The 24,517-nt window shown below is 34.4% G+C and overlaps 1 protein-coding gene across 11 annotated transcripts in view; it reads right to left on the bottom strand.

The window, feature by feature from the left end:
- Nucleotides 1-238: 238 nt before the first annotated feature.
- TMPO (thymopoietin) overlaps nucleotides 239-24,517 on the bottom strand; it is a 37,925-nt gene continuing 13,646 nt past the window's right edge. For 6 of the 11 annotated variants that reach the window (XM_077845942.1, XM_077845940.1, XM_077845938.1 and 3 more), the window contains 4 exons: nucleotides 22,993-23,122; nucleotides 21,200-21,326; nucleotides 18,164-18,322; nucleotides 14,418-17,086 (listed from right to left, as the gene is read on the bottom strand). In XM_077845942.1, the coding sequence (XP_077702068.1) occupies nucleotides 15,570-17,086; nucleotides 18,164-18,322; nucleotides 21,200-21,326; nucleotides 22,993-23,106 (1,917 nt within the window). In that variant the 5' untranslated portion in view covers nucleotides 23,107-23,122 and the 3' untranslated portion in view covers nucleotides 14,418-15,569. Of the gene's footprint in view, nucleotides 2,454-3,677; nucleotides 3,767-4,783; nucleotides 4,895-5,328; nucleotides 5,425-5,523; nucleotides 5,644-12,837; nucleotides 12,936-14,417; nucleotides 17,087-18,163; nucleotides 18,323-21,199; nucleotides 21,327-22,992; nucleotides 23,123-24,517 lie in introns of those variants that run through there. The other 5 variants (XM_077845946.1, XM_077845947.1, XM_077845948.1 and 2 more) reach the window with 5 other exon arrangements.

Here is a 24,517-nt window from a genome sequence, read left to right as displayed (position 1 = left end):
TGTAGAGTGGGAGAGGTACCTTTGAAAGCTTCCCTCTATCATTGTGAGTATAATGGCTATCCACCACTTATCCGTGAACAAATGAGGAGCTGATTATGAAATGATTAAAAGCAAAATATAAAAGAGTAGACTGAAATGAGAACTAAAATTCAACAATCTATAAAACTCACATAAGAAACATTATCAGGTATCTTAATAGTTTGTACTATATGAAAAGCATTTATTACAATGACAAAACTAGAGGTTAATTATTTTTTATTATTGAATTATATTGTAAAGTCTACATCTACAATTTAATCAGGAAGAAATGCTTTGCATTTACATCAAGGACACATTTATTCTAGTGGAATAAAACAGACACAGACAAAAGACCAAGTATACGTTAAAAGAAAAAAAAAAACAAACTACATGTTTTACCTGGTCCTTCTTTTACTATTTTGGACCATACCTTTCTATTAGAAAATTGATCTTACATACATATAAGTTCGATTTATCTTCCCATATTTTTAAACATTAAATGCAGCTTCTCACAATTTCTAATCAAAAAGGGAAGCAAAGTTTAGAAACAAGAAAAAAGTAGACTGCTATTACTGTACTGCAGAAAAGATGAGTAAAACGTGCCCCCTCTGTGGCTCATTTCAAAGAAACACTTTTACTCAGAGAGGCAAGCATTTCTGATGTAGGAGTAAGTTCCCCACTCCTCCATGGGACCAGACCTACAAATTTCTCATCAATTGCAAAGTTAAGTGAAAAATGTCTACAAAATAATTCAAAGCCAAACACCAGAATACAGCTAATGAAATAAAAATTGTGTGGTTGGTCTAAATATACATATTAAGCTTTTGCTTTTTTAAAAGTATCTTTTTATTTCAGATGATATTTAAAATAACTTATACTTTTAGTGTGCTTTATGGTCAATCACTGTAAAGTTTAAATTCAAATGAGTAAGTTTAAATTTTTGTTTTACTTGATTCTACTGAAATTTCAATTACCTACTACTTTACTTAACCAAGTTATACATGAGGTAAGTTTTAACTAAAAAATAAAATAAATCAACCACAAAGATAAGTTAACCATTTCAAGAGTATATAAAAATCATAATGCCCACTTCATATTCAGAGATTATAAATTTATGTATTAACTACTTTGTATCTAAGAAAAGTTTACTATGTAATTTTAAGTAAACACTTTTTGGACTTTTAAATCAAATTCTGTTGAAAAATATAGGGGAAAAAAATAGCAAATTTTGTTTTTGGTAACAAGACAATGTAATAATGAATCCAAATGGAACCTCAGACCAGTATTTAAAGTTTCTAACTTCTAAACAGACACACACTTATATCTAAAAAATATTTTGGTAGCAAACTGGATTAACAGAATAAATGTTTTGTTGTAAATAAAAAGTACAAGTTTCCAATTACAGCCTTATAGCTAGCTAAACGTTTTAAAAACATGTACAGCTAGCTAACAATTCTCTAAAACATGTATATGTTGCACTAAAGATCCCTGCTAAAATATCAACAGCATTTAAATGGGTCTTACTGAAGTAGGACATTCATGATGCTAGAAATCTTTTAAAAAGTGAGTACAATAGGACTACAATAATATTACTATTAATAAAAGTTACAGAAGAGATTATTGCTGTATGTTCCCCCATAAACACATCAAACCTGTGGCAGTTACAAAAAGTACAACCCAAGTTACTTGTTTTCTTACCAATTTCATGTTTCACGTATCTCTAAAGTTTTTATACAGCAGAGAATAATACTTAAAATCTTTTCTGTAAGAATTCAAAGTATTTAAATGTGTAGCTTCACATTATACTACCATATTTTGCCCTTCTTGTTTCCCAAATACACAAAAACAATATACATTTTTCTCAAAAGTGAAATAAGATGTCCACATTAAAAAAATAAAGCCTACAAAAATGTTCCAGAGCTAAAAAAGATTATTCATATGGCACGAAGTGATCTCCTACTCGTCCAAAGTCCAAAACATTTAAATGAAGTCCATTTATATATCCTGTTTGCTTTTCAATGAAATCTACATTTATTGAGGTGAAATCACATTATTTTTAGTTCTCAAGTCAACAAGTGTACACAAATTTTCTTTATACAGTTATTAGAAAAAATAGGAGACCAAATTGAGTGTGCCAAAGAGATATCATTCAGATGGATTTACCAGAGTCATTAGAAAGAAAACTACTGAACGGATTTCCTTGGTTGGTTTCCATAGCTTGATAGACCAAAAACAAAAAAATGGCCACAACAACAAACAGCAAAATTTTTATCCACATGGGAATGGAGCGTCCTTTTTTTGTCTTTTCTGACTTGACATCTGCCAAGGGAACATACTTAGGAATATATTTAGTTGAAAAAGATTCTTCCATCCTGAAATCACTGAGTTCTAATGGCCGGCCTGCAGCCCCTTTGATTGGTCTGCGGCAACTAGCACTGTTGGGAGTGAAAGCAGGAAGAAAAAAAGTAAATTTAGATAAAAGTCATGATTTCAATATAAAATATAAAATGTTATTACCACTCCTAATTTCAAACACATTCTTTGAAATAATAATAGAAAACTGTCACATGTAAATAATGAGGTCAGTCAGCCTATTTAAAATCTCTATACATTTTTCATTTAAAATGTTGGATGCGGGGCAGCCCCGGTGGCGCAGTGGTTTGGTGCCGCCTGCAGCCCGAGGTGTGATCCTGGAGACCCGGGATCAAGTCCCACATCGGGCTTCCTGCATGGAGCCTGCTTCTCCCTCTGCCTGTGTCTTTGCCTCTCTCTCGCTCTCTCTGAATGAATAAATAAATAAATCTTTAAAAAAAAAAAATGTTGGATGCTGGGATCCCTGGGTGGCGCAGCGGTTTAGCGCCTGCCTTTGGCCCAGGGCGCGATCCTGGAGACCCAGGATTGAATCCCACGTCGGGCTCCCGGTGCATGGAGCCTGCTTCTCCCTCTGCCTATGTTTCTGCCTCTCTCTCTCTCTCTGTGTGACTATCATAAATAAATAAAAATAAAAATAAAAATAAAAATAAAAATAAAAATAAATAAATAAATAAATAAAATGTTGGATGCTCATTCTACTAGAAAATAAGACTCAGAACACTAATAGTCACTAAACTTGTCTTCTTTTCAGAGCCAGGATATTTAGGAGATAAGAGGAAAAAAATAAATTTGTGCTTCTTTCAGTCAGGAAACAATTCAGGTGTTATCTAAACAGTCTTTTCAATTAGTAAAGGGAAACCTTAAGGGAAAAAAATTATTTCCTTCTATGTTTCTGTTTAGAGAAAAGAATTAGAAAGAAGGCAAATTATTTATTTTACTTCAGCTTATTAAAGTTAACTTTGAAACTGACTCAACTTTCAAGAACATGAACTGGTGACTTAGAATTAAACTACTCTCAAAAGAACAGTTTAATTCTGAGAACACAGGTACAATAACTGTGTGAAGAATTAAAAACTAAAATTCCCATATTATATGCCAACCACACTTAGTTAAAAATTAAAAAATTAAAATTCCTATATATGCATTTTAAATAATCATGTTGTACATCCTAAATATATACAATTTTTTATGTCAATTACACCTCAATAAAGGCGGGAATAAATAAGTAAATATATAAAAACGCCCTAGTAGAATACACTAATACTTGTTTTAATGTATCTGAATACCTAATTCCTGTTGGTGTAGATGCTTCAAAGGGAAACATTTCCTTAAGAATATCCCTTTCTATTCTTCTTTCCTCTGTTTTTTCTCCCACCTAATAAGAAACAAACAACAAGTTAACCTTTAGTGTAAATGTGCAATTAAAACAATCAAAAAAAGAAGTTTCAGAGAACAGAATGCTTTCGAGTCTGCCCCAGCTTTTACCACTGCCCTTTCTAAATTCATCACCACCCAAGTATTCATATACTTCCAAAGCTCCCTTCAATTTTTTTCAATGTTAATGTGGTAATGGGGGCCTGGGGACTGCCACACATTCAAGCAAGTTAAAAAAAAAAACAAAACAAAATGCCACAAAACCCCCCAAAACTAAAATTCAGTACAGCTAATATGGCAGCATTAGGTTCCCCCACTGGATTTATTAAAAATACACGGTTTCTTCTTCTGTTAAGAAATTTCTAATAAAATAAATAATGAAATCTGGAAGATATCAAATTAACATGGATCTTTAAATTTTAGTATATCTTTTAACTACCGAGTCAATTCAATCTTTTTAACTTAAGAAAAACCCATAAAATGATTTTTTAAATAAAATAATCTGATGGTTTTTGCAGTTTACCATTACGCTCAGATCAAAACAACCTTTGGTGAAAATTCATTAAAATTATAATGCATCATGCAGTTAGTACTTTAGCTTAATTATACAGGAGTTAATCAATTCAAGCATCATACAAAGTCACATTAAAGTCTCATTATTTGACCTTTTAGTAAAAGATAGTATAGCCTCCCCAACAGCCCAGTAATGCTTTCAACCCACATCAATAACAAAGAGAACATATTAGAAGCAGCACACCAATGAATACTCCCTTGAAAAGTAGAACTTAAGAGACACAGGAGCAAGCAGATAGTATTAGCATATCATACTATATTAGTTACTTTCGATTGTCACTAATAAAGTATGTCTTTAAAATAACATATGCATATATATACACACACACAAACACATCCCACCCAGTTAAGAAAGCTCTGCTCCCTCCCACTGCAAAAAACAAATATAAAAAATTTCCTCTTTAAAAGATCAATGATAGCATCGATCTAAATTTTATGCATTTACTTCAGCTCTCGTCAATGGTTTCTTTGGTGTTCTTCTGGGTATGTCTGAGAATTCAGTGATTGGCAGAATAGGAGCTGCATGCTTGAAATTTCCAGTCACCCTATTGACAACCTGCCAAGATTCAAATTATTCAGACTCAGAATTATCCACACAAAACAGACACGTAAAAAGAAAAAAAAGATACTCTATTTCTGTAATATCTGAAAACTTTCCCGTAATAAAAATTTAGGCAAAAGAACCTAGAAATGAACATATTCAGTGCTTCTCATATGAAGCCTTACCATTCTTTAAATATTTTAGCAAGAAAGTATCCTTACAATACTTAGAAGTAGGATTCTTGGAACAAATTTATATATATAAATTAGCCATACTGAATTAGAGATTAGAATTTTAGAATTTAGCCAAATTCTAAAATTCAGAACTATATGGGGAAATTAGTTTAAAAACACAAGTTTGAGATTTGCCAAAATTTACCACCTCCCCAATTCTAATTAAAGGGTAATTTACAAAGAATACCACTTGTATAGTTTATGAAACATATTTACTAAGGTTTCGTTGCTTGAAGCCATTATAGTTTCAGCTATGGGAGTACTCTCTGAAATTATTGCACCATCTATACGAAAATGTTGTGAAGTTTCCACCTGTTAGTTTGAAAACAAAACAAAAACAATAAATATAAAATAATCACTAAAACCCTACCAATCTGAAAACCCAATTCTAAGCAATAAGCCTTGCATCACCCTTTTCCTTGGAGTTCTTCTCGACCCTCTTGTGGATTCCCTAGTTAATGCCTGCAGAGGTCCGCCTTTTGAAGATCCACTTGTCCATTCAGTCTCAGTTACTCCAGCTTGAGAATAGCTCTATTCAAGCATCGACACATTAAAAAGTCATATTCTAACATCAAACACCTTAATAATGGCCATATTAGCTAGCACACTGAGAGGTCATGAAAAATCTCCCAATGCCAGCATTTGCAAACTGCTATGTCCTCAAATTATTTCTAAATGTATTGACTGAGCTAGTAAGTAGGCACTGGAAAACACTTACAGTAAAATACACTAAAGGAGCTCACAAATCGTAAAAAAAGCAAGAATAAAAGCACATAATTTATCACCAGCTCCTTCTGTGACTTGCTGTTTGCTATTTGGCTCTTGTATCACATACAACTGCACCTCTTTTCTGTCTAAACAAAAAGGCTGATCATGACTTTTATAAGAAAGTCATTTATTATAACAAGTCAGTTTCCCTTAAAAAGTTTCCCTTAAAATTTTATAAATGTTAGCACAAGTTAAGCATTATCCTTTTCAAGTAGTTAAGATTAATGAAATAGATTCAGTTTAAATTTTAATCTATACACAGCTATCTGAACTTAAAACTTCCCAGTTATCAAACTTTTCTTAGAAACAGATATTAATATTGAGCAACAAAAACCTAGCGGTTACCTCTTTCACAAACAGCAAGCCTATAACTTCAATGCCAAACCTAAGTGCTTTATCCACTCCTTACTACAGAAACGTAGCAATAGTGATGGGTCATTGTTCTCTTCCAGTCCCAAATTCCTGACTCCTTGAAAAGCCAATAGATTTTTCCTCATTTAAAAAATAATTTAGGAGCAGCCCTGGTGGCTCAGTGGTTTAGCGCCGCTGGGGATTGAGTCCCACCTGCTTCTCCCTCTGCCTGTGTCTCTGCCTCTCTCTCTCTCTGTGTGCCTCTCATGAATAAATACAAATCTTTTAAAAAATAAAAAATAATTTAGGAGTCCTCACGTATTAGTTTGAAAACCACTAGACTGGTACTTCTCAAACTGTAATATGCAGATCAACCACCTGGAGCTTTTGTTAAAATGCAGATTATGATTCAATAGCTCTGGGGTAGGGCCTGAGATTCTGCATTCCAAGTAGCAAGTTATTATTATTTTTAAAGATTTTATTTATTTACTCATGAGAGACACAGAGAGAGAAGCAGAGACACAGGCAGAGGGAGAAGCAGGCTCCAAGCAGGGAGCCCAACGCGGGACTTGATCCCAGGACTCCAAGATCACATCCTGGGCCAAAGGCAGGCGCTAAACCACTGAGCGACCCAGGGATCCCCAGCCAAGTAGCAAGTTATTAAACTCTGAAACCACTATTACCAGATAAAGTAACCAGAGAATATCCATCAATGGTAGTATTATACTAGAATGTGCTTATATTGTTACTTCTGCTTTCAAACTAATACTTTATCTAAATAACTGGTATTTTCGTTTCCAAGTAAGTTCCTATTATTTTTAAAGACAGATTTATTTTACTCTCATCCTGGGACAAGAGTGCTTATCCAGTGAGTATCCTTACTTCACTGAAAACATTATTACCAAAACCCCGCAAGGCACAAATTTATTTAGTCTCATATCTAAATTTGTATTTATCTATACTTGGGATTAACATTGTAAGAGTTTCGCTGACTCACAATTGGAAACTCTGGGGTCCTTCTCCTGCTGTCAAATAGGAAATATTTGCTGAATGCAAACTTAAGATTAGTCAAAAGACAAATCTGTTAAGTTACACACAAATATGATAAATGTTCATTAACAATCAAATCCCTGATTATTTGAATAGAAAGGAAGAATAGTTTTAGTATGAGGTTCTTAATCCTGGCAGCACAGTATTAACTAGGGAGCTTCTGAGAAATATCAAATGCCTGCAACCCTACATTAGTCCAATCAAGTCAGAGTCTCTTCCAGAAGTGTCTTGGGCATAGTTAAAAATTTTTTTTTTTTAACAACTTCTGAGGGGATTCTTATGTGCAGCCAGTGTTGAAAACATCTGGTTTAAGATACTGTAACTGACTTGTGATGCATCTCAAAGTCAAGTATTTTCCTAAAACTACTTTCAATTGTTTCCTCTTTAATAGTTAATTGCTCAATGCCAATAAAATTAATTAGAAGCAATATTTTAAAAATATTCTGGTTTGATAGTCCTATTTGGTACTATCAGTGCATACTAAGTATTTTGTTTTTTTAAAAGATTTTATGGATTTATTTAACCCAGAGATAGAAAGAGTCAGAGAGCATAAGAGAGGGGAATGGCAGAGGAGAAGGAGAAGCAGGCTGCATACAGAATAGCAGGGAGGAGCCCAAGGGCGGGCTGGATCTTAGGACCCTGGGGATCATGATCTTGGCCAAAGGCAGACATTCAACCAACTGAGCCACCCAGGCGCCTCTATACTAAGTGTTTAAAAACTCTTCAAAGAATTAAAAACTACTTCCTTCTCCCTTTTTAAATATTATATTTATTTATTTGAGAAAGAGACACAAAGGGGGGGGGGGAGCACAGGAAGAAGGAGAAGCAGACTCCCCGCTGGGATCATCTCTTGAGCTACAGTCAACCAGACCAAACAACTTAGCCACCCACGGGCCCCTAAAAACTGCATTTCTTGAAAGGGCTAATAAAACTGATAAAACACAAAGACCAGATATTTTAGCTTTGTCCAAGAAGGTGGGGATGAGGGGAGACATTGCTTTTCCTTAAAATTGGTTATCTATCAAATTCCAGGATTTTCTATTTGTTGTATTTTGGACTAATCTCTTCATCAAAAATTTTACCAAATCCACTGAAACTATTATGGTTAATAAAAAAATAACATGTTTACATTCCTGTTATCTTTGATCTTAAAGTCAAGTTCCATTTAAAGATTCTTTTATTTTCTTCTATGGAAGGGAACACAAGAAACATATTGGCTGCCTGTGGGGGAATAGCTGGGAAGGGGCAGAAAGAAACTTTTCATTATAAATCATTTATACTTCCTTTTACCCAGGTTTATTAAATTCTTTGGGTGAGGACTGTCAACTAATTTTACTAGTTCTTTCACTATTATTATCTTTAAAAAAAAATTTTTATTTATGAGAGACCGGGGGGGGGGGGGGGGGGGGGGGGGGCAGAGACACAGGCAGAGGGAGAAGCAGGCTCCATGGGAGCCTGACATGGGACTCGATCCTGGGTCTCCAGGATCCCACCCTGGGCCAAAGGTGGCACTAAACCGCTGAGCCACCAGGGCTGCCCTCACTATTATTATCTAATTCAGAATTAATAACCTTCATAGAAAACTAGTTGACAACTCTTCACACACCAGAAAAGATATTCTGAAGATTTTTTTCTACCAGAATCCACTGCAAACAAGGGAAAATTATTGATTGAAAAGAAATTCATTGATTGCTATGTACTCTGGTGCCAAAATACTAATAACAATGTCATCTATTTTCAGCAAGATGTTCTATAGCAACTCCTTAATTTATCAGGAATACTACAGGAGAAAGAAACAAAAACCTCAAATTGCCTTTCAATAAGCTACCAGGCAAAAAGTTATTTGGAAAACAGCAGGCGGTTGAGGCACAAAAGAATGCAGAAGCTGGGCTATTAAAGGAGGCTATAGGTCTGTCAGTAAAAACAAGCTCTAAACAAAAGATTTACACAAAACTAAGTTTATAAAAGAGATAGTATAATTAATTAAAAACCACGTTACCCTGAAGAACTACCAATTTAGTAATCTGGTTAACTCATATCAATCTTTTTTTAAAACAGCGTCCTATTCCTCCATTAGAGAAAGGTATTCTCATACATTGCTGGTGGGAATGCAAAATGCATCAACTCTTATGCAGGAGATTTGATAACCAAAACTACCCAGCAATTATGCTTCTAGATTTCCCCAAGATAAATTGGCTAAAATAAGAAATGATACATGTAAAAGGCTGTTCAATTCATTTTTGCATTATCTAAGCAGTATAAATGAAAATAATCTAAGTACCCACCAAAAGGAAAGTGGCTGAATAAAAAAACACAGTACATCCATAAAATGCAATGACAGGCAGTGGTACAGAGCAATCCAGAAGACGGCTATATTGTATCCTGATAGAGAGTGATACCCAGGTTACATGTTTAGATTAACAGAAAGATAGAAATGTGCTAAATTCATTGCCTTTTATGTAAGGAGGGGAGCAAAAATAACTATTAATCTATGTATTTACTTAATGTTTTCAAAAGGAAAATTTTAACCAGAACTTAATAAAAAGTTACCTATAAATGGAAGGAACAAAGATAAAAGCCAGATTCTAACTCCATCTTATTTTGCCTAAATAAAACTGTATGTCCTCCATAATTAAAAAATAGATATGAAAGAAAAAAAATTCATTCAAGTCACTTTAAGCAGTATTTTGATTTTAGACCCACAAGACAAAACAAACAAAAAACCACACTGTAAAAACCCCCCAAAACTGCTGTTTAGCAGCCTTATGATCAGTAGTACTATATTATTTAGAAACATCTATGTAGCGATAACTACGTTAAGTCACATAATTTTAAGAACCAAGATGCTCAGGACAAAAGAGATCTAGGTAGAACAGCCACAAGGTAGATAGCTTGCATTCGTCCATAAATTTGATGAATTTGTGCTTAGTTTTCTTTTTAAAAGGTAGGTACTCCTACCTCTACTAGTAAAAAGGCCTAGAAGTAATGACAACCCAGCAGAAATGCACAACCTAGCACCCAGACTGTAGGTAGACTCCAAATAATATTTTCATTGAAAAGGATTAGGGTTCTTTGGGAAAATGGCTGATTTGGTAAAAGGCAGGCAAAATACATGAGCCTGAGACCTCTTATTGTGGCAGAAAACAAGAAACTATCAAAAAACAAACAGGGCCAATAAAACGACACAGGAACCAACTCAGTAATTCCCAATGGCTAAAGATGGCACAATTTGAAAATGATGAATGTAACTTATCATAAATGAAATATATAAAAACCTTACTAGTTAAAAAATATTTTATTGATCATCTTTCAAAGTGACTAGGGCACTTTAATTTGAAAGCTGGCAAATTATGCTAGCTGTCCTGTGTGAATTTTATCTGAAGATAATATGCAGATAATGAGGGAAAAGTTCTTTATAAAAGAATTCCACTTACAGACATAATGGAATGAGAGAATGAGAAAAATCTCTACCTTACAACCTCAAAATAGTAGATCTAGGCAATAATCATAAATGGCTGTCAAAACTGTTAAAGGGTGACATGGAACTTTAAAATGGATGGATCATGCTTTCAACATCTGAACCTATTACTAATTTAGCATCATTTGCCTCCTGAAGTGGTAAAATATAAAGGGCAGAACACCATTTATGAAATATTCGTGTCCAAGAAAACATCAATCTGACCAATCCTCCACATCTATGCTGTTCAATATGGTAACTTCTAGCCATGGCTATTGAAAAAACATTCTTATCATCATAGAAAGGTCTACTCTACAGCTCTATACTGCTCTACTACAGGTCTTACTCCAGGCTACAGAAAATACAGAGTAAGAGATTGAATGACACTTGAAGAAGCAATCTGCCAAATCAAGAATGTGGGAAATTCTGGAGAGAATTGACCTGGTTTCTTCACTGAATTAATGGAGGGGAATATTACAGTGGAGATGGATACAGGCTTATGAGATAAAAACAAAACAAACAAAAAAACCCACCAAAACAGTATGTGCGGCTTGCTTGGATCCTGATTTGAGTAATTTAATCATGAGAGTATTTCTGAAACTGGAGAAATTTGAACAGAGTAGATATGAAAGAATTATTAATTTTATTAGGTATGATAATAGCATTGTTATGTATGTTTACATGAAATAGTTTCTATCTTTTAGAGATATATATTGAAATACTGACATTTTAACAGGTGAAATGCCAGAGACTCGCTTTAATATATTCCAGGAAAAAGCAAAATAACAAAACCAAAAGGAATTTAAAAAGCTGGAGTACAGATGAAGATGAAACAAAACTAGTAAAATGTTTAAAACTTGTGAAGCTCTGTGACTAGAGGGTCATTAAACTCTTCCCTCTGATTTTAATGTTCTAAATTTTGTATGAGGCCATCGTCCTCTCCTAAATCTATTTTTATCCTGTCCCTCAGTTTATATTCCCCAACTCAAACCATCTTTAATACCATCCTTCATCCTGCCTTTTAACCTGTTATCTGACCAGTCGAGCATTCCTGATGGCTCCATACCATTCTGCTTTTATACTATGAACTACAATTCTCCATGCTTGTCTATTTCATTGTCCTTCACTGGATTTTCCTAGTTTCTCTTGCTCTGTTATTTTCTTATTCTTCAGCATGACCTTGTAGCTCTTCCCTAGTAATACTAGATAAAAGGGCAATAATATTTTTATTCCAGTATTTGGTTCTATATTAAACACAATATTTCACTGAGTGCTCTATACATTCTCCATAATCACCAAGCTTATCTCTAACAAATAATTCTGAAATTCAACTTATCAAGTATATCAAACCAAGACAGACATGGCTTAAGAAATCAAGAACTTCCTCTGAGGATGTGTGACTTTAGAATGACAGAAGATAAATAACCAACTGACACAAGACAAAGAAAAGATAAATAACCAACTAGACAAAATGATAAGGAAAATGACTCCAGGGATAGCTATCTTGTAAAGGTCAGCCAAATCAATGCTAGATTAGTCAATAATTTGTTCTCTGTAAATTATGCTTTTTAGTTCTATTTCCTACATTTTCCTCTTGAAAAACTGTATCCTGCCTCCACAATGAGACAGATAAATTTTCACCTCAGAAAGGGGAAGAAAAGTGGGGTCTTAGGAACGGATTAGCTTCAGAGTCAAGGAAAAAGCCACAGGAGACAAGCAGAAGTAAAAGCAAAGTTACGAATCTAGACAAAGATTAAATATAAAATCCTTTCCCCTTCCTTTAAAAAAAATTATGCTTAGGCATTTATTTCCACCTTTTAAAATATTTCCCTTAAAAGGCAATAGGACTGGCTTTGAACCATGCTTATTAGCACAGAATCAAACACAAATGAGACACTTATTAACACTTGCTTTAGCAGTAAGCACAGGCTACACTACTGACAAAAAACATGAAGTTTAGATTTCTAATGCCATTTGATGAACAATGGAATGAACACTTCATTGACTGTGCTGGAATTTAACCAAAGGCTAGGACGCAAGCAAATTAGTGTTGTCAGATTACTTACACCTGAACACAGCGATCATAAAACTAAAGATACCTGATTGTGTTCAACTCTTCTTTGCTTGAGTGTTACTGGAGTCTTTGCTCTGCCTTTTAGTGGCTCTCTCTTCTCAAGCTTGAGCTCTATTTTAGAGTCTGGAAATAACATCGGAGAAACATTACTCTCTGAAATACACAGTAAACTACAAGGTCATCCTAACATTACCCTGGAACCTTGGTTTTAGGTACATTCTTGGGTAAAACAAGTTTGCCTATTAGTTATTACCTCAATCAACCATGACTGTTCAGCTGCAATTTCTGTCTTTGAAAACTACTTCCCCATTCTTATTTTATCCCATGTTTACTCCCCTACTCCTTAATCTGATCACCACTTCTTCCTATTCTTTACTTTTTCTGGAACTAATAGCCTAAAACATAAAGTGAATTCAAACTGTTCATGGAGGCTTATCATAAGAAACCACCTTGGTATAACTGAGGAGGTAAGGAAAATAAAACTCACAGGTCACTTTTCTTCCTCCTCTCCATTTTAATAAAAATAACATTTCTTTAAGAAGCTAGTGCATATATATTAATTACAATATCACCACAATGCCAAACAACTCAAATATATCTTTTTATAGTCTTCAATATTCCATTGTCCTTGCCTTGATTTTTATCACCATGTGAAGAACTACTTTTTTGTGTTTTTTGCTTTTTTTTTTTCTTCCCAGTTTTATACACCCAGCATGGTGTAGACCCCAAGAGTCACTGCTCTCTACCAACTGAGCCAGCCTGGTGCCCCTGAAGAGCTAGATTTTTAAAGACCTGTAAAAGTTTTAGTTAACCTCCACCTTTCTATGGCCATTTATCATAACAACATAGCAAAATTAATGTCCATTGTTACTACTAAAACTTGTATTACCTAAAACTTAAGTTAGATTACTTTCCTACCAGAGATAGAAACGGAGTCAATTCTTAAAAAAAAAAAAGAGAGAGAAAGAAAGAAAAAGAAATGGAATCAATTCTTAAACAAAAAGCTTAGTTTTGCATGAACTCAATGCACTGGTGCTAAAAAGTAATCAGGATAGTTCTGTTTTGCTATCTAGTCTTAGTCCAGAGTCTACTTGCAATTTCCCCCCAAATTAGTGATTTTTACCAGGCTAATTTAAATAGTTCAATTTTACTTAGGATTAAGGTATCAGCCCCACCTTCACCTCCCCAAGCATCTATTAATGGATCTATGATATATTATGTTTTGGACAATCATTAGCATTATAAACCTCATGTTTTATTTATTTTTTTTAACCTCATGTTTTATTAACTCAGAATCTAAGAATTAGAAATGACAAAGTAAAGAACCCAGTAGTAATCAAGCAGAAATTGATTAAACAAATAAGGTAGCTGGTTACAAATTTATTCCTCTGATTTAAATTCCAACAGCCAATAAAAACATGGTCTTTAATAGAAGAAAAACCACACAATGATAATTAGAATATTTTCAACTACACCATTGGAATCTCAAGTGAGTTTCAATGAAGAAATGGAAAAGGGATGTCCATGTATAAATATCTAAATTTGTTGCAACTCCAAGAATAAAAAACACACATACAACATGTTTCTGGAGACCACACAAAACTGTTCAAATTATAACTTTATTGAATTTGCAGAAAGATTCTACAGTAATACATTAAAAAAAAATCACATAGCACTTAGTAGGTACATGTATACATGTACATTCCAGAAGACAAATAACAAAATTACTCCCAGGAAGCTGCAAAGATGGACATGAATACTAAGAATATAGCGATGGCCAGGACTACCAAAGGGACTATATTTTGCTGATACTTAATACTACTATTTTCCATAAAAATACAAAGAAATTTGGTTATTAAATGCCTCTACAGTTACTTATCTTACAATCAGAGAAATGAAAACACAGAATATACTGCTTTATACAAAGGAATATAGTATGATTTCTCAAGAATTTAAAATAAATTTGCTTTTAGAATTTAGATTAAGCCTAATCATCCATGAACCATAACATAACTTGAAAGTGTTATAAAAAAAAAAAAAAAAAAAAAAAAAAGGGGCCACTTTCCCAGTGTCTAGTTCATCGGACAAACTATAGTGACAGTGAGAATGCACTATTCCAGAATTTTATGATTTAGAGTAGATTTTGCAAGGTGTGGTCTATGAACTGTTTGCTACCAGTCCTTAAAGAAATGAGACACTTGTACCAGAATGTAAATTGGCACACAGTTTTTATCAATAAAAGTTTGCCATAAAACTAAACCCTGTCATCGATTTAAGAAGTGTCTCTAGATCCAAATTCTGGTGCACACTTCTCTTGTCTATGAATTAGTAACCATCTGCAGTCTGGCACTTTGAATTGCACTGATCTAGAATAGTATGAGGGAATACAGAGGTAAAAAACACAAAACTGAGAATAAAAGAAAAAAAACGTAGCCAAGTTCCAGAAAATAAAGATATATAGTAATATTTAAATCAGTGAAGACTCACTTATATTCTAATTAATTGCATTTTCTTAGTTTTGGAGAATTGTAAAATCTTAATAGGTTAGAGTGACCTGTATGAGGCAAAAAATGTGACTTGTTATTACTTTTATACTGTAATTTGATGGGTAGAAGTTTGACTTTGAAAATAGCCCAATCTGGAAACTATAAAGATCTTCAAAGAAAATTTTTGCATAAAAGCAATTGAAATTCTTAGAGAAGCTTCTAAGTTCCCCATTATCAAAGATCAAATAGGTGTCTTTTATTCTTAACTTAATTAGCGTTTATTTCCATGCTTTTTAGTTACTTTGTATACTTCTCCTCCAAATAAGGTTTCACCTTTAAAAGGAGTAACAACGAGCTTATTTTTAGAAGCTGGATTAATTTTACAATCCTTCAGGCAGAGATAGCGGCGACCTAAAGTGGAAGCTCCCATGCTATGGGCAGCCATCTTTACTTCATCAAATGCAGCTTCACAAAGAAATGAGGCTGCATCATATGTTTTGCTCAGAATCCCAAGTGCCTGGTGCATATGACTAGGGTCTGAGCTAAGAATTTGTGCAGCCTGACTAATGTCTGCCTGCAGAGCCCTAACCACAAAGGCCGTATGGGTTGCAATCTGCAATGCTGATGCTGCAGCTTCATATGTTCTACAAAGTACTAAGTCTAACTGTTTATCACAAGACTCCGTGGAAGCTGCCTGAGTACCTACTGGTGGAGTGGCTTCAGATATAAACTCCAGTATTTCATCATCTACTTTTGGAACTGATAATATCCGTGTTGCCTCTCTGGAAGATACTGGATACTTGCATGCCAATGAAGGCAGTTGCCTGTCAATTTGCTGCCACTCCTCTTCAACTACTTTTAAAATAGATTCATGGAAGGGAAAAGATAGTTCTGGGGCATCTACTTTCTCATGTTGTGATTGCTTAGACACTTCCATGCCTAAGGTGGTGAGTGAATGAGAGACAACAGTTTTGGCAAAAGATGACATCACTCCAGATCCAGGTGTATTTTGAAATGCCACAAAGGAACCTGAATCCTTTTCCTCTACTGACTTTTCACTGAGTCTAGGGAATTTTCGTGGAGGAGACAGGGATTCAGTGTCTTGATAATTAGATCGATCAATTCTCTTCCATCTGTTTTCTACATCCATTGGGGGTGTAGAGTTTGAAGTCCCAGGCAAACTACCAACTCCACCCTGGACCAACAGAGAATTGACATAATCTCTGATTGCCTGAGCAAGTGGAGGAGAAATTATTTGTGAACTCTCGGACTCCTCTAGCCCTTTCCTGTCACTAGAGAGAACTGACTGATCTAAAACATGGGACTTCTCAGTACACAATGGTTGAATTCCACTTTTCTCGCCACAATAAATATTTTCTACTATATCTTTATAGCAAGTAGTGGTGGTTTCTTTAATCAGTGAAGGAGAAGCTGCAGCAGAGACCAACATGGCAGCGAGTTCATGCTGAGAAGATGCCGAAGAACTTTTCTCTAAACATCTACCATGGCTAGACTTGGAGGAAGTAAACAAATTCCCTCCAGAGGCTAACTTCTGCAAATGTTCCCTGCCAGGCAAGGTTGTGGCAATAAGAGGTTCCCTAGGTGGGTCTCCCTTAGAAGTATGAACTTTCTTAGCTGCCTGTAGTTCAGTCCTGCCCAAAGGAGGACGGGTGGAGATTTCAGGAAAAGAAATACCCTGAAAAAATCCACCAGAGGGAGTAGTTGGAAGTTCAGAAAAAGGAACAAAATCCCTAGTGGACTTCACTTTCTTGTGTTCTTTCTTCTTTCCTGTAGAGGCAAAAGAGGCAGGAAGTTTAAGCATTACTTGTGTTCAAGCTGATTTTATTCTTTGCCTCCTTGCTAACATAGTGCTGTTGAAGGAAAAGACTATATTTCATATTCTGAACAACCAATTCAACACACTGTGCCCTGGCAGGCAATGCTTATGAAGATATAAGCAATTTGGGTTAAATAATCATAAATTGACAAACAAGTCAAATGAATTAAAACTTTATAAATATCAAGCATTCTTTTATAGAAAGAACATTAATTTCATGTACTACTTTCAAAAAATACTTAAATATCATGGTCAAATTTTCTTAAAATATAGTCTACTAGAAATACGTCAAAATATGTGCTTCATAGCTGCCTTGAAATCACATTATCTAGCAAAAACTATAAATTTAAACGCTTAGCAAAAGAGAACAGAGCATATACGCCATATTATAAATACTAGGACTATGTATTAATTCTAATAAACTGGACACATACGTAATTAATCAGTAAGATGAGATCTCAATAGTATAATAGAATAAAGAAAAGTAAGTGATAAGACTTAGCATGGTATTTAAGTTCAAAATAGTACCATGTATAAGATGCATATGAAAAAGTGTTCAGGGGTGCCTAGGTGACCGAGTCGGTTAAGCATCTGACTCTTTATCTCAGCTCAGGTGTTGATCTCAGGATGTGAATTCAAAAAGTATTTAAAATGGATTGGAAAGATAAGCATCAAATTAATGACAGTGGTAGCCTCTGTGTTGCTAATACTTGGAAAGGGTAAGTGGGGAAAACATCTTTATTTTTAATATTTTATTCTTTTAGAAAAATGAAATTTGAAGCAAAAAAGATAAAGGTACCCCCAAAAACAAAACCAAAACCAATGAGACATTTGTAGTTTTCTGTTTCTTAGAATTCTCAACAAAAGGTATTTAAATCGAATTACTTGGGAGGATTATTGATGATATGAACAAAAATCACATATAACTTGGTGATATTATTTAAAATTGTATCTTCTTCAGGGTTACTGTATCTTACGAGTCTGGAAAAAAATTACAAACAGTTGGTTAACATCATTTAAAATTTTACCTTCTTCGTTGTCACTGTATCTGTCAGAGTCATTACTTCCATTCTGTCTTGTATTTTCTGCTGAAGAAGAAATCGTAGGCAGAGGAGTAGAAGATCTTGACTCTGTTCCCTGTTCCCTCAGTTTCAACAGTTTTTTCTCATATAGCTTCCTGGTTGTTCCTGTATTAAGGCAGAACTTACTTGAGCATCTGTACTGTTTTATTTAAGATCCTGCTCATGGTCTTTAGCAACATTAAAATGTTACATTCACTCTTTCCTTTTCTACACTTAAGTGCTTTAAAATACTATATAAAGGATTCTTTTCTAAAATAGGGGTTTTTCTGAGATCTTAATACATGATTACAATTTTTTTTAAATATTTTTAATTTTTATTTATTTATGATAGTCAGAGAGAGAGAGAGAGAGAGGCAGAGACACAGGCAGAGGGAGAAGCAGGCTCCATGCACCGGGAGCCTGATGTGGGATTCGATCCCGGGTCTCCAGGATCGCGCCCTGGGCCAAAGGCAGGCGCCAAACCGCTGCGCCACCCAGGGATCCCTACAATGTTTCTATTAGTAACATGGAATACATAGATTGATACAAATCTTATTATAGATCACCTACTAAAGAACCATGTACAACCAAGCATTTTTGACTGAAAAGTCTTGGACTTTGTATATTTTTCCCATTCCTACGTAGAAAAATATTGCCTTGTAGAAAAAAATCATTTTTATAAACAAACTGTATTCCTCTGAATACTTTAATTAAAACCCCACCTCTCTCATATTAATATGCCTAAAAAGAGCCATTTAATTATGGGAAAAGAGAAGTCATATAAATCATTTTTTTAGTTGAATATATTTTCATATAACACTGTATAAATTTAAGGTGTTAAATCACATTTAGATATAACTACCTTGTGATTAAAACGACCTTTTATGGAAAATGTGTGCCACAAACAGAAATTACATCATCAATTAGATAGCAAGGTAAAATTGATTATAAACACATTTTAAACACATTTCAACATGAATGCCAATTTAAAGCCAAAAATAGCTTTTATTTTCTATTTTATACTTATTATATGCCTCTCTGGTTTCTATAAGATGAATAAAATAATATACATATTTTAGAAAAAGATCTCAAAATATTATATATGTAGTTGTAAGATGAATAGCTAGGGAGGGGGAAGTGGAAAGATGTTGGTCAAGTATACAAAATTTCTGAAAGATGACTAAGTTCTAGAAATCTAACATACAGAATGGGCTATAGTTACTATACTCGACATCTGCGAAAGTAGATCATAAGTGCTCTCTCATCACACATTCAAACTCAAAACTGTGAAGTGATGGATATATTAATTGGCTTGATCACAGTGATCGCTTCCCAATAAATAATTTAGAAACACCAAATTACACACACTAAATATATATATAATTTGTCAATTATACCTCAAAAAAAGCTGGGAAAACCCAATATGTAACTTAACACATACTAATATATAATATACATTTTTGCAGCATTGCTCTTTTGGAATTTTATTAAAGGGTTTTATTTACTATTTATTCATGAGACAAAGAGAGAGAGAGGCAGAGACATAGGCAGAGGGAGAAGCAGGTTCCCTGAGGGGAGCCTGATGTGGGTGGGACTCGATCCAGGGACTCTGGGATCTTGTCCTGAGCCAAAGGGAGACACTCAACCACTGAGCCATCCAGGCATCCCTCTCTTTTGGAATTTTAAATGAAAAATTTAAAAAGCTATCAAATGTCTGTTGGCAATTATATTCATAGGCTTATTACCAGCTACTTGGAAGTAGTATGCTAAATAAAACGAAAGACAACATTCTAAATTGTTTGCAACTTCACCTATAGAAAAAAAATCCCCAAATCCCCAGTGTTCAAATTTTTTAAAAATCTCAATTCAAGGGATGTCTGGGTGGCTCAGTGGTAGAGCATCTGCCTTTGGCTCAGGGCATGATCCCAGAGTTCCTGGACCGAGTCCCACATCAGGCTCCCTGCAGGGAGCCTCTCTCTCTCTTTCTCTCTCACGAATAAATACATAAAAATTCTTTTCAAAAAAATCTTAATTCAATTAACATATAGTGTATTATTAGTTTCAGAGACAGAGTTAGTGATTCATCAGTTGTATATAACATCCAGTGCTCATTACATCACATGCCCTCCTTAATGCCCATCACCCAGTTACCCAACCCTTCCCTCCTCCAGCAACCCTCAGTTTGTTTCCTATGGTTAAGAGTCTCTTGTGGTTTGTCCAGTGTTCAAATTTTTACATAACCCAGAAGATCAAGACAGACATTTCTCATCTTGAGGTTACTGTCAAGACCCTCCAAAATTAAGACAAAATCACCAATGGCAACCAAATGATGGAAATCTAGTGGATTTAGCTCCAAGTTTTCTTTTTTTTTTAATTTTTTTTAAATTTATTTATGATAGTCACAGAGAGAGAGAGAGAGAGAGGGGCAGAGACACAGGCAGAGGGAGAAGCAGGTTCCATGCACCGGGAGCCCGATGTGGGACTCAATCCCCGGTCTCCAGGATCGCGCCCTGGGCCAAAGGCAGGCGCCAAACCGCTGCGCCACCCAGGGATCCCAGCTCCAAGTTTTCTTGTTAGTTTTTCTTTTAGGGATCATTCTTGAATTCAATCAAAACAAGACTTCAAAAATGGTACTTTTAATGTAACTGAAAATGCTAGGAATCAATTAACCTGAGTTGTATTAATAAGCCTGTCACCAATTTAATGACTTGGATGAATCTGGCTAATTATGTCACTTCAGATTTTCCTCAACTGTAATGTAAGATCCCTATATCTCACCAGGTAGTTGTGACATGAACACCATATGAAACAATTTCAACAATAGAGAATCTTGAGATTATCTAAGTTCATTTCTCTCATTTTCTTCATTTATAGTTAAGGAAATTATGTCTGGTCATATTAAAGAAATGCTGCTCCTTAGAATCCCAAATCCAACTGCTAGAAAAGACAGGAAAGCAATGTGTGGCACTCACCGAAAAGCTACTTGAAATTTTACCAACTTACCCACAATAGGACCAGGATTTACTCCATATTTCACAAGCTGATCCAGAAGATCTTCATTAGTGAGCTCTGTTACATCTAGATCATCTTTATCTTCTGGTCTGGGTTTATCAGTTTTCTTTGTGGCTTTCTGTAAATAAAGTCCAGTTATCATTTCCACAGAGTTAAAAAATGTTCACCTACTTTATAAGTAAGATTATATACAATAAACATGCAAATTCACCCTCCGTCAGATCTAAAGGTTTATTAGGCCTTAGCAATCAACTAGATTAAAAGCAACTCATTATTTGAAGATATTTTATAAGTTCAATGATGATAACTCAAATTTTAAAGATACACACTATTTAAATAGTCAATTTTGGCTAACCTATCTAAAGAGGAGGTGATGGCATCAAAAACTCAAGGGTAAGTAGAATGGGATTAAACATTTTCACCCAGATAATCATTTACTACTGGCCTCTTTCAATAATCCTTAAAAGTTTATTCTATGAAAGTTTAAGATTTAACATGAAGATAATACTTTTATATTTAAGAATGATTTCCTTTAAATAAGCATATCAGAATTTAAGAAGTCCAAATGAATATTCTTGAAATACAGAGACTTTAGTAGCCAGTTTTTGACCCATGAAGGAAGTCAAACCTCATGGCTATCACCTCTTGACACAGCTTTGTCATCACACTTAGTACTATGTGGCCATTTCACACTTAGAAAAGGTGAAAAAACATGGAACAAGCTTTGAAAGAAATTTCAAAATAATTTTTAAAAATAACCTAAGCAATGGCAGTATTCACTGGAAAAACTATTTAAACTTCCAAGGATAAACAAGAGAAGAGGGTAGAAGTATGGATGCTTTCTAGGCTTATGGCAGACAGTCTTACAAAATGCCTCAGTAATCCCAGAAAGCATCAGAGAACTGAACAACAACAACAAAAAATGGCCACAAATATCAAAGTCAGTTTAGGCCCAAATTGCTATCTAAAGCAAATGAGTCAATATTGTATCCTAGAAATATTTTATACAAAATGGTGAAACCACAGTTGTATGGACTGCTTACTTTCAATGATGCTAAGGGGGAAAAATAAAAATCAGACATGATTTGGCCATGTATTAGAATTTCTATTTTTTGCCAAAGCAACATTATGAGAAATTATTTTTTAAGGATAACTGCTAATAAGAACAATAACATCAATTCAAGAGAAATCTTTAAAAGATGATGATGAAACTTAGTGAAGATATTTTCAGAAGGCTTTAATTATTGCACTGATATACAATCAGGCTCAAATCTTTAAGCAACTTACACACTGATGTCAAAATAGTTGCCAAGAGTTCAAGAGTTCTATGTATCATAGCCTTGAATTCTTTATAGAGAAAAAGACTTAAAAAAAAAAAAAAAAAAAAAAAGTCAAATAGACCAAATCCTGTGTTAGTGACCTACTTGAATTTTCCAAAAATTGTGGGTAATTGGGAAATCTCCCTTGTATTAACATACTTTAAAGAAAAGCAGTCAAGTACAGATTACTGGTAGATAATCCCTCCCATCATAAAAATTTTCAAATTTTACTATCAAGAAAACACCCAAGATTTTTTTTTTTTTTGAAAACACCCAAGATTTTAAATTTCTCAGCCTGAGGTTTTCAAGAAATCTCTTTCTTTGGCACTCACCACATTTCACCTATTTATAAACATACTTTTATCTTCTCCAGATGATGAATTCCTTGAGCAATAGTCCCTAAGTCTGGTTTGTTATCAAAACTTCAAAACTTTAGGAAAAGTTACTCCTATTTTAAAGTCTTACCCCAATCTGAGTCCTAATCTTGGGCCTGAGAATCTGTATTTTAACGTGTATCTCAGGTGTTTTGGATGCAGCATTTAAGAGGGTAGCAGAAAGAAGAGGCACTGTCATATTCATATTGTATCCCAAGCATCTAAAATAAAAAAAAGACTGCCTGACACAAGAGTAGGTATCTTACAGATGTTTTGTTGAATGAATGAAAGTGCCATCTGGGAAGGGAAAAATAAGTCACTTATTTTTAAAAACTCATTTCTTATTAAGAAATAACAAAAGGCCTGGGGTGCCTGGGTGGCTCAGTGAGCTAAGCGTCTGACTCTGATTTCGGCTCAAGTCACGATCTCAGGGTCATATGATCGCACCCAGCAATGGCTCTGGACTCAGCAGATAGTCATTTGACATTCTCTTCTTCTGCACTCCCCCCAACCCCACTTGCGCAGACACGCCTTCTCTCCCTCTCTAATAAATAAATATAAAAATAGAAATAACAAAGGCTTATCAAATCAAAGCAGAAAACCAACACTCTTATATTTTCTTAAAACAATGAAACATTACAGCTATCCAAAGAAATCTTAAGACGCCAATAAACTGCATAAGGTAAGTCAGATAAAGCAGGAAATCATAACAAGCTACCTGATTTTTCTTTTAATTTGCAGGGAGAAACGTTTCAGAAATGTAATACTGTTTTTTATGATATCAAATTTAATAAGAAGACAAATTGGGAGACAGGTGTATTATACATAATTATTAAGCCAGCAACTTCACTCAGAAGAAGGAACCATTATTTATACTGATTTCTGCCTGCAGGTTTTTTGTTCAAGTCAATTACATCTTAGTTTCATTCAGTCAAAAATACCAACTACCTACTATTTGCCAGGCAATGTTCTCCAGTTTCTTCCCAACTACCTGATAATCTCCAATGTCTCTTTCAACTTTAAAATCCAACAGCTGTTTTTAATAATATCACCTATGAACTACTATTATTTATTACTTTTTAAAATTTTTAAATTTAAGCCAACCAACGTAAGGCTTGAACTCACGACCCTGAGATTAATAAGAGTTTCATGCTCTACTGACTGAGCTAGCCAGGCACCCTCAGCTACTCTTATTTTTAAATTTCTACCATTAGTAGTAAGATGAAGTACAATAATAATTATTAATTATTATAAAATATATTCTACTGAGCACTTAGTATATACCAAATTGTGTTCTGGGTAACTTCCTTACATGTATATTAACTTACAGAATCCTAAAAATTAAATGAGACAGATAACATCCCCATTTTAGGAGAGGAAAAACTTAAATCCAAAGTTGCACAGCTAACTCCAGCCATAAAGTAACATTTGGACAGACTTTAAGTCTATCACTTTCACAAACTTACCTCCTCCAATTCTGAAAAAAATATTATGGTAACATTGCATTGCTCTGGAGCTAAATAAACACAAAAACATTCAGAAATCACATGTTGTAATAGGTATCAACTGCTGAGCACTAGACACCTTAACAAATGCAACCTCTTGTCATCCTCAGT

This window comes from Canis aureus, chromosome 13 (assembly GCF_053574225.1).
Source record: "Canis aureus isolate CA01 chromosome 13, VMU_Caureus_v.1.0, whole genome shotgun sequence".
In the NCBI taxonomy this organism is placed as follows: domain Eukaryota; kingdom Metazoa; phylum Chordata; class Mammalia; order Carnivora; family Canidae; genus Canis; species Canis aureus.
Note: the sequence above shows the minus strand (reverse complement) of the source record. Positions and strands in the feature narration are given on the sequence as shown.